Source organism: Helianthus annuus, chromosome 5 (assembly GCF_002127325.2).
Source record: "Helianthus annuus cultivar XRQ/B chromosome 5, HanXRQr2.0-SUNRISE, whole genome shotgun sequence".
In the NCBI taxonomy this organism is placed as follows: Eukaryota; Viridiplantae; Streptophyta; class Magnoliopsida; order Asterales; family Asteraceae; genus Helianthus; species Helianthus annuus.
In genome coordinates this window covers 106,182,017-106,193,539 of record NC_035437.2, presented here as the reverse complement: position 1 = coordinate 106,193,539, position 11,523 = coordinate 106,182,017, and the positions used below count along the sequence as shown (strand labels likewise).

The 11,523-nt window shown below is 37.5% G+C and overlaps 2 protein-coding genes across 2 annotated transcripts; both read right to left on the bottom strand.

The window, feature by feature from the left end:
- Positions 1 to 1,589: 1,589 nt before the first annotated feature.
- On the bottom strand, positions 1,590 to 3,035 carry LOC110940853 (putative F-box protein At5g15660). Its single transcript, XM_022182421.2, has one exon. It carries the CDS (start codon positions 2,946 to 2,948, stop codon positions 1,761 to 1,763), a length of 1,188 nt encoding a protein of 395 aa, XP_022038113.1. The 5' UTR covers positions 2,949 to 3,035; the 3' UTR covers positions 1,590 to 1,760.
- Positions 3,036 to 8,521: 5,486 nt separating this feature from the next.
- On the bottom strand, positions 8,522 to 9,985 carry LOC110940851 (putative F-box protein At3g10240). Its single transcript, XM_022182420.2, has one exon. It carries the CDS (start codon positions 9,879 to 9,881, stop codon positions 9,213 to 9,215), a length of 669 nt encoding a protein of 222 aa, XP_022038112.1. The 5' UTR covers positions 9,882 to 9,985; the 3' UTR covers positions 8,522 to 9,212.
- Positions 9,986 to 11,523: the final 1,538 nt, after the last annotated feature.

The following is an 11,523-nucleotide window of genomic DNA, read 5'->3' as shown; positions in this document are numbered from 1 at the left end:
TCTCTCCTCTTCACCTATAAATAGCCATTGTCACATCATTGTTCAAGTGATGTGACAGCTCTCACTCGACTAGCACACTTTGGGGCTATTTTCTCTCGATTTCTCACGATTCTTGTAAGTTTCTACCTCAAATCTTGTACTTCTATGATCTACACGCACTTCTTCATCATTTTCTCTTTTGAATCTTAACTTTTAACCGAGAAATCAATGGATTTGAGGTGTTCTAGGATGATGTCATCATGGAGTTCTTATGAACTTCAAGTGTTGGCCTCACTCCACCAAGAACCACTCAGATCTGAAGGAGTTCCACAAGATTAAACAACACTTTCGCATAGATCTACACATATTCATGGATAAAAGGATTGAAAGATGGTTTCCCAACTTTCTTTCAACTCTTTTACACTCAATGCACTCAAAAAACCAATAGAATCGGAGCTCGTTCTGATCTTCTACTCTTTCTTAGTGATGTGTCAGCTCAAGATCTGAGTTCTATCAAAAAGACTACCGATTTCGGGTTAAACATGAACAACCGTCTCGAACAGTGGACTGATCGGACTAGGGTGATTCATGTTCGATCGGGTCACTTGGGTAGCCGCAAGTGCCCCCTTTACATTCCATTGAGCTTTAAATAAAAAAACCCATGATCTCCATATCTTTCCTAAACCTAGACTTAGACGGCAAAAATAATAGAATGCATGAAACTGGAAAAGAAAAAAGAAAATAAAAGAAACATCATGTGATCAAGGCACATAAACAAACAAGAAACATCCTGGGATGAATGAAACATCCTGGGATCAAGGCAAACAAACGTAAATAGGGCAAGCTGCTGATGTGGACCCAAATCTATAACATCAAATGGGTCAAATAAAAAGTTTTGGCTGAACGAAAACTCGTCAAACAGGTTGAAAATCAACCCGATTTTTCTTTTTATGCTTAGATCTTGCTAATCATATTGCATTAAAAAATAACAAAAAAATGGTTTGTGGATCCCCCAACCATTTCGAACGGTAGTAAAACTAACCCAGAAGTCGACCCATTCATTTCTCACCTCACCTAGTAACCACCTCCAGATAAATTATGTGAAACATACATGTGACGAGGCAGAAGACATGCTTTCATGACCAAAATCGTGTAATAAAAACATAAAAGCATACCTTTAATGGCCATGATACGACATATGGCACCTACAATTTTAACGATGATAACAAACAATAATAACTACAACGATTAAAACAAAATACTTTTGTAAATTAGTTGCTAACTTATGCAGTTTACCCCCCAATAATAATCTACTTTTTTTAATAAAAGAAAACTAGAAATGCAATTTACCCCCAATAATATTTTTTTTTATTAAAAGAAAATTAGAAATTGGATTCAACACAGTATACTTTCAGACAATTTTTTACCTGTTTGACATATTCCCTTAGTAGCTTAATTAAACCCCTAAATTGCCACCTATATATATATGAGACTGACATACATGAGCATATGGCATTTGAGCTCACGCCGTGTCGTGTATCATAAACTGAGATAAATAAGCCAATGATCTCTCGACTCAAATACACGATGCAAATAGGGAACAACTTGTGTTGATCTTGTAAAGCAGATTGTTAGCATTTCACACAGCAAAATTTGCATAGGGATACAAGATTCCGAATACTATTTAACATAAGAGCAGCATCAGCAGAAACTTTACAAGTACATTTTCATTAACAAGATAGCAACAAAATGTAAACCGGAATTCCAGAAATGAAAGCATGCTAGTTCTGTAAGGGAATGAGGCTTTCAACATAACACTTAATTTCCTCCACACTCACCGATTTTGGGGATAGAAATCGATGACCAAGAGTGAGTTCAATTGATTTAAAACATCTAGTCTTCATGTTATAGATGGGAACACTGATCAAATTCTTAGACAACACCCTTGGGCTAAAGATAATCTCGTCCATAGTGATAGAATCAAATGGGTAAGGGCCACGTGGCCCATAAGGGATCTGAGCGAACGGAATGGTTTCTCTGACCCAAACTCGATTCTGATAATCTTGCAACATCCAAATGTCCATTTTGTTTGTTGGGTTCATGGCCCAGGGATCGTAACAAGCTACACCTAATAAGCCATTGATTTTTAAGAACTGTGCATTCGGTATGGATGTTAATATAGTATCGGGAGCCGCCTCTGGATGCATGTTAACAATGGAAAACGTTTCAGTTGTTAAATCAAATGCCAAAATTTGAAGTGGATTTCGAAGCAACAGATGTATGGTGCTATTGACACAAACACTATTTTTGGTGCCAAACCACCAACGCCAAGCAGTCACACCATCAGGAAGATCCACATTGATCTTTCTCCATGAGTAATTTGAGAAGGAGAAAATCATAATCTCAATTGTAGTCAATTGAACAGTGATGTACAAAACCTTGTGTTCATTAGTTAATTCATCAAACCCAAACAAGTAACATGTATCCTTCTCTTCAACAGTATAATTGGGGAAAGAAACCGGAGGATCAGGAAGTTTTAAAAACTTATGTGTACTAGGGTTAAAAATGAAAGCGTAACCAGTGTAACCAGTGCAGGAAGTAAAACATACTAACCCGTTCAAATGTTGGGCAAATTTTTGGGCAAAGTTGAAGAAAGTGTTATCGAGCTTCATCATAAAATTAGCGACTGATCCGCCGTCACGAGCGCCGGAGAAGAAGTAGCTTGTGTTGGTGGACGAATCGCGAGCAGTAAAGAATAAAGCGGTGGTACGGGGCCCAACGGCTGAGTGGAGTTTGTGGAATGATGGGGCGGAGATGAGAGAGAGCCACGGTTTAGAGACAGATTTGAATCGGAGGATGGATTTCACGGGGAGTCTGGAAAGGATATCTTCGATGAGTTCCTCAGGGAACGAATTTTTGGCTTTCTGCGCCGATCGATCATCCGGTTGTTCATCTTCTAGGGTTTCCATTTTTTCTTTTTTTTTTTTTTTTTGGGAATAGCGTCTGTCTACAGAGAGGAAAAGTTGCTAAGTAAAGTCAAGCCCACCACCATCCATTCTATCACTCTCAATATCTAATCAACTCATACTATGTCATCATCCACTATTATCACTAGTGATAGAAATGTAGTGGGGGTGGTCACTAGAAATGTAAGGGGACCTAGGGTGGAAGCTTGTTACCCCCGTGATGATGTTGTATAACGTGTTTAGGGGTGTGAATTTAACCTAAATTATTTCAAGTGAGTTTAAGATCCATCTACTAAACACGTTTAGCTTGTTTAAGAATAATAGTGTCAACATTTTACATCAATCTTCACAGTTTAAGGCTTATCTTGTAAAAACACGCCTAGCTAAACACGCTGTATATGTATGAATCAACCTGGCCGGTTCATAGGTGAACTCATCTAACCTGTTCATTTTTTAAATAGAAAAGAACTATTATGCCACAAGTAAACTTTACATAAGTATGCAATATCAGGTTTTATAGTTAAATTCAAGTATACTATATACATTTTTTATGGTACCCCTATAATCTAATATGATGAATGATTAGCTGTTTACTTATTTGAGGTTTTTAGGATTTATAGTTTTAGACAACTGATGAAAATAACCAGGTTTAACAAATTGTATTCATGTGAACCCACAAGCTCTATCAGATTTGTATTTACACGGCTTTCAGGTTCTTGGCGGGTTCAAATTCATATCAAATTTTAAAATTTGTATTGGTTTCAACCCATCAACACCACCAATTTAACACCATCCACACCTTCACACACACAACCAAAATCGTTCACGAAGTCCAATTTCATACGTTAGCTAAAATTACAAGTCAAAAACCAAGTGACAACAAGCAAGGCACCTAGCAGTATATAAACTCATCATATATGTTGTATATGTCTGACTTGGATATTACTAATCCCTACACAAACAATTTTTCTCTGACAATATTAGTTATAATAATACAAATAAGATGGTATAATCATGTGAAGGATGTAGCCACTGATGAGGTTCACTACAAGAAAAAACCCCTATAAAGACGACAATTATAAAGAGGACATTGGTCATCTCTATAGATCAACCTATAGAGACGATATGTTGTAACCAAACCTGAAAAAGGGCCCACAATGGCTGCACTATTGTAAGTGTTTGGTTCGGTTTGCATTGAGTTATTACACGAGTAAACAGATGACTCGTTTAGAAATGGTTCACCAACAAGTGCACCCATTGCAACATTAGCATCAGCAGACACTTTATAAGAGCACGTTCATTAACAAGATAGCAACAATATATAAACCTGAATTCTAGAAATGAATGCATATGTCATCCTGCTAGTTCTGTAAGGGAATGAGGCTTTCAACATAACACTTGATTAGCTCCACACTCACCAAATTTGGGGATAGAAATCGACGACCAAAAGTGAGTTCAATTGATTTAAAACATCTAGTCTTCATGTTATAGATGGGTACACTGATCAAATTCTCAGACAACAAAGGGGGTAAAGATAATCTCGTCCGTATTGATAGAATCAAATGCGTAAGGGCCACCTCCCCCATAATGTATCTGAGAATTAGGGGAATGTAATTGTTTCTCTGACCCAAACTCGATTCTGATAATCTTGCAATATTCAAATGTGTAGATTGTTTCTTTGCCTCATGGGAGGAACCGAGTTACAAAAAATAAGATGGGATTTTTCAACTAACCGATTCCTGTTAACAAACCACATGAACAAAACGTTTACAACAGTTTCGAAAATCAACTCTTTCGGCTTGTTACCCTTTTTAAAAACATCATTTCTAAAACGCCATAGGACCCACCATGTAAATAAGATGATAGCTTCAAACAACTTCTTCTTCTTAACCTTCTTAGCTCTTGTCGTGTTCAGCCAACTAATAAGAGACCCCAGGTTCTTCAAGACGCTAAGAAACATTCAACCATTTAGAAATGACCTTCCACGTATTAGCAGAAAAATCACAATCACCTAGAACATGATAAGTAGTTTCCAGATCCGCTTCACAGAGCTTCAGGTCTAAACCTCTCTTCTCTAGATTAATACAAGCAAGGATTCCTATTCATTAACACTGTCCTCCACGTAAGAATCTTGACCTTCCTAGGAGTAAAGCGATTCCAAATAGTGATACGATCCCCAAAGTGAAGAATACAAAGATGAATCCACCTATGCACCTCTTTAATTTATCCAGTTCCTAATTGTCAATGAATCAATTTTGTTATCATTGATCCGTAACTGGTAAAAAATAGGTTTAGCTAAAAGAAAACTTGTCAAATGGGTTTAAATTTTAAAATCACCAGAAATCACTCTTCATGCTAAGATCCTCCAAATCATTTTGCTTTAATTTATATATTACTCTTGTATAAAATAGTTTTTGTGATCAGTTAATGCGAACCAGCCCATATCAACACACACCCATTTTGACCAATTACATGACGAGCCCAGCTGTTCATTTTGCCACCTCTACAAGTAACCATCTCTATATAACTTGTGTGAAGCATATATGAAAACTACATACTCTCCACCACTGAGCGAAAAGTTCGGGGGGTCGGCCACCCTCTCCCGCCCCCACTATGCTTTGCCCATGGTGGCAAGGCAAATTTCTTAGAATCTGATGCTGAAAAGGAAGCTGAATGAATCACATTGGATTTTTTGGGTCCGTGATGTAATCACTGTAAACAACAACTAAAAAGACAGAAGCTACCAATGCTGCAAAGCGTTCCAATCACAGATCCATATAAGACCACCCATATAACAAACTACTTTATAGGTAGTTAGATATTTTTTTTACAAAATTCGATTTGTATCAACATAGAAATGGAAACTTTGAAGACCCGATGATGGTGGTAATAGGTCAAAGCAGTTCGAGAAGCAGATGATTAAACTTTAAGAAGAGTCAAAGCGAGTTGAGTCGACCTTCAAACAATGTTTTATCTAATTTATATCAACTAGAATAAACTATATAATCCTATTGTAGTTTGTACTTGTTCTTCTCAAATACTCACAAGTCGACGATTTCTATGCAATGATGCTGAAAAGGCGTTAGGACCTTAACAGCTTGGGTCTTGCAGTATTCGATTGTTGCCAACACTACAACCCTGCCATAAAAATTCTAGTCCTCGTATTAGGGCAAAGCGTCCATGTACATTTTTCGTAGTATCCAACACCCGGTAATAATTTGCATTATCATGTTGTTTCTTGACAAATTCTTGCCAAAATTTGGATAAGTTGCACTTTATATCTAACTTTGTGTTCGTAATTGCATTTTCGGTTACTCAATGATCACATATAAAATATGTCTTTCTTCATTAAACTTGAACAAGGTGTAGATGAAATGAAAGCATAGGTGATAGACAAATTGATTTAAATCCATGCATCCAAGTTTTCGAACGTTTTGAGAATCAAATTGTCAAAATTAATTGCAAAAGCGGTCGTTTAAGGGGGTTTCTTTAGAATCAAAATCAATTACTAGGGGGTTCAAGAAATCAAAACAGGGTCACCTTTTACGGCTCAACCCAACATTAGTGGCGGCCCAAATTGAATCCGACCTGACCGACTAAGATCAAGGCCCATCGAGCCTCTTTACGTCCGTTTTTTAATAAAGTCGAGCCCACCGTTCTCATGCCCTGCCCTTAGTCCTCGATGTTAGTTTCTTTAAATAATTTATGGGTTTGGTCCGGTTAGAATGGGTCTGGTCCATTTCTGGCCTTGGCACAATCTTGCTTTCAAACAAGCTCCTAGTGCATTTAGTATAACAAAACCGGTTGACATGTCCCACTTACTTGTGGCAGCAATATTGCATTGAATAAACGGATAGGTAAAGCTATGTTATGAACTAATTCAATGGATGATGTTCAAGAATATTGATAAACATGATGCTTGTATTTTGAAAAAGATCAATATGATATATAAAACTTTGAAAGGGTGTATTTGAGATAAAGAACTTTTAGGGGCAACGCCATGCCTAACGCCAACCCGGGGTAGAGCAGCTGGCGTTGAAGGGCATCCCCCGCCCCAACCAACGCCCCACTCCCCATAGCCTTAGAAGGATGCATATGAAACTGACTCATGAAAAAAGTAGCTCAAATGAGAATGTTTGCCAATCTCTTAACTCGTTTTATTGAAAAGTATAGAATTTTATTTAAATAATATATTTATAAACATATTTAATACGTAATTTTCTTGCAAAATTTAAAAATGGACAAAAAAAATCCTTTGGCAGGTCACCTGAACCATTTGAACCCATGTCATAATATGCCAGTTTGACACAATACATGATTTGTTACCCTAACTATTAGATGTCGCAATGTTGATCCATTTACTACTTAATGGATCGATTTTTGGTTTATGCTTAATCAGTAACTCCTCAAACGTTGTAGATTTGGTTCTAACACTACCTGTTCAAATGAAATAGTCAATAATTGGGATACAATTACACCACCCAACCAACAATGGGGCTACATGCCTAATTGCTGGCTACAAACACACCACCAAATAGAACAGCGATGCCTTAGTTCAGCACTCGATGTGCCAAGAACACGCTAGCAAAGGCTAAAAATATTAATTCAAACGTTGAAAAAACATAAAAGTCTTTGTTATAATTTCATTCCGTTGAACCTTGAATAATAAAGAAAAGCTGCAAGGCATTTTGTGGAAGCAAATAGTTGACTCAGTAACCTAACTCATGATCTCCATATCTCCATTTCTTTCCTAACCCTAGACTTAGACTTAGACGGAAAAAATAATAGAATGCATGAAACTGGAAAAGAAAAGAGAAAATAAAAGAAACATCCTGTGATCAAGGCGCACAAACAAACAAGAAACATCCTGGGATCAAGGCAAACAAACGTAAATAGGTGCGGCAAGCTGCTGATGTGGACCCAAATCTATAACATCAAATGGGTCAAATAAAAAGTTTTGGCTGAACGAAAAAATAACAAAAAATTGGTTTGTGGATCCCCAAACCATTTCGAACGGTACTAAAACTAACCCAGAAGCCGACGCATTCATTTCTCACCTCACCTAGTAACCACCTCCAGATAAATTATGTGAAACATACATGTGACGAGGCAGAAGACATGCTTTCATGACCAAAATCGTGTAATAAAAACATAAAAGCATACCTTTAATGGCCATGATACGACATATGGCACATACATTTTTAACGATGATAACAAACAATAATAACTACAACGATTAAAACAAAATACTTTTGTAAATTAGTTGCTAACTAATGCAATTTACCCCCCAATAATAATCTATTTTTTTTAATAAAAGAAAATCAGTTTATTAAAAGAAAATTAGAAATTGGATTCAACACAATATACTTTCAGACAATTTTTTACCTGTTTGACATATTCCCTTAGTAGCTTTATTAAACCCCAAAATTGCCACCTATATATATATATATATATGAGACTGTCATGCATGAGCATATGGCATTTGAGCTCACGCCGTGTCGTGTATCATAAACTGAGATAAATAAGCCTATGATCTCTCGACTCAAATACACGATGCAAATAGGGAACAACTTGTGTTGATTTTGTAAAGCAGATTGCTAGCATTTCACACAGCAAAATTTGCATAGGGATACAAGATTCCGAATACTATTTAACATAAGAGCAGCATCAGCAGAAACTTTACAAGTACATGTTCATTAACAAGATAGCAACAAAATGTAAACCTGAATTCCAGAAATGAATGCATGCTAGTTCTGTAAGGGAATGAGGCTTTCAACATAACACTTGATTTCCTCCACCCTCACCGATTTTGGGGATAGAAATCGATGACCAAGAGTGAGTTCAATTGATTTAAAACATCTAGCCTTCATGTTATAGATGGGTACGCTGATCAAATTCTCAGACAACACCCTTGGGCTAAAGATAATCTCGTCCATATTGATAGAATCAGATGGGTAAGGGTCACCTTCCCCATATCTGATCCAAGACTTGGAAGCTAACCAAATGGTTTCTCTGACCCAAACTTGATTCTGATAATCTTGCAACATCCAAATGTCCATTTTGTTTCTTCCGTCCACGATCCAGGTATCAAAACAAGCTACACCTATTAAGCCATTGATTTTAACGAACTGTGCATCAGGACATATGGACTCCGTTACCGCCTCTGGATGCATGTTAATAATGGAAAACATCTCTGTTGTTAAATTGAATGCCAAAATTTGAAGTGGCTTTCGAAGCAACAGATGTATGGTGCTATTGACACAAACACTATACGAAACAACGCCAGGCACTGATACCAAGAGGAAGATCGACCTCGATCTTTCTCCATGAGTAATTTGAGAAGGAGAAAATCATAATCTCAATTGTAGTAGGTTTAATCGATTCAACATCAATGTACAAAACTTTGTGTTCATTACTTAATTCATCGAACCCAAACAAGTAATAATCACCCTTGTTTTCATCAGTGTAATTCCGTAAGGGAACAGGAGGGTCAGGGAGTTTGAAAAACTTGTGTGTGGTAGGGTTAAAAACAAAAGCATACAGTTTACCACAAAGACTATCCCGGGAAGTAAAACATACTAACCCCTTCAAATGTTCGGCAAAGTTATGGGCTGCGTCGAAGACAGTGTTGTCGAGTTTCATGAGATTAGCTACTGATCCACCGTCATTAGCACCGGAGAAGAAGTATCGTGTGCCTGTGGATGAATCGCGAGCGGTAAAAAAGAAAGCGGTGGTACGGGGGGCAACGGTGGAGTGGAGGTTGTGGAATGATGGAGCGGAGATGAGCGATAGCCATGGTTTAGAGACAGATTTGAATCGGAGGATGGATTTCACGGGGAGTCTGGAAAGGATATCTTCGATTATTTCCTCAGGGAATGAATTTTTGGCTTTCTGCGCCGATCGATCATCCGATTGTTCGTCTTCTAGGGTTTCCATTTTTTTTTTTTTTGGGAATAGCAAGCAGTTCCGTCCACAGAGAGGAAAAGTTGCAGGGTTTTAGGCTTTTAGCGGTTTTGATTGGGTGCGCCTAAATGCCCCTCCTTTCCAATGTTTCCTTTTAAGAGAAAACTAGAAGCGCACCCGCCGCGATGCGGCAGGGGCTTGAGATGTGTTGCGAAACCGAGTCAATGTAACGGTGTTAAAATATATTAACAGATTCTTTTTTCCGGCAAGTTAGATTAGGGTGATCTATAAAGTATATTTACTAAGCACAATCACTAAGATAGTAAATCCGCTTTGAGTACAGATTATAGCACCATAAACCATCATTGTCCATTTACCCTTGACCATACCCATACGTTCGAGAATCAAGGTTTGTATACGTTTTGTTTCTAAACATGTGTATGTGGTTGTCGGCTCCCATGCAACTTCACAGATTTTAGATATATGTAACTATGTTAAATGTTTTTTCGATGGTAGACCACAACCACCAAAATCATCACAACAATAGCCACCACAACATTGCATTCGTCAACACCACAACCGTAAAAAAATAAAACCACCACCAACCATATATAAATATTTTTTGTTACTCATATAGGCACATCTAGAGCCGTATTTAAAAGCCCAAATCCAACGGCCAGTCTTTGACTACGGCCACACAAAGCGTCTGCTTTTGAATGATCAAATTACGTGATTTCTTCCATCTTTTCATAAAAGCCATTCAAAATTGAATTTATTTCTTTTCCTTAAGGATGGTTCTTATCAGCACTAAGAAATGCATGAATGCTCCCCTTCACTTCCACCCAACCACACCCAAGATCAACTATAACCCCTTTTTCTCTCATTGTCATTTTCAACTTTGCAACTTCATCCCATTTACCATTATCAGCATAAAAATTACACAAAAGTGTATAATACCCAGCATTTATCCATTCATATTGATCAATCTGATTTTATAGGCATTTCTCTAATAAACATGTAAGCTTCTTCCCATGCACGCAAAAGTAAATCAACTACACAAGCATAATGTTTGAGGTCAGGGACAATACCATAATCTTCTGTTATACCCTTTACCCAAAAAAAATCTTTTGTCATAATCTTGTTATAGTCATTAAAATAGTAAATTATATAAACGTCAAAGTAAAAATTGCACATTTGTCCCAACGGGTATTTTTAAGAAATTAACGGGTATACCCGATACCCGTGGGTATGCCCGATAACCGACGGGTAATTACCCGACAAATACCCGACGGGTAACGGGCCGGGTATGGGACAAAGAATTACAACCGGGTACGGACTTGGGATTACCAATGCCCGGCTCAAGCCCCGCCCATTGTCATTCCTAAAAAGCATGAAGCCCTTCTAAAGTGGTACAACAAATGAAACACATGGTACAAGTGGCCCATTGCCATTCCTAAAAAGCATGAAGCCCTTCTAAAGTGGTACAACAAATGAAACACATGGTACAAGTTCTATTGCATAAATATGTTGCAAATTAGAGTATATATAAATTACAAAAATAGCCAAGAAAAATGTTAGACTTACTAAAATGGTCACCTCATGCGTCTTTGGAGCACGGCATCCCACATCTTATGTGTCCGCTATTCTTTAAATGGATGCGTGTATGGATGAAGCA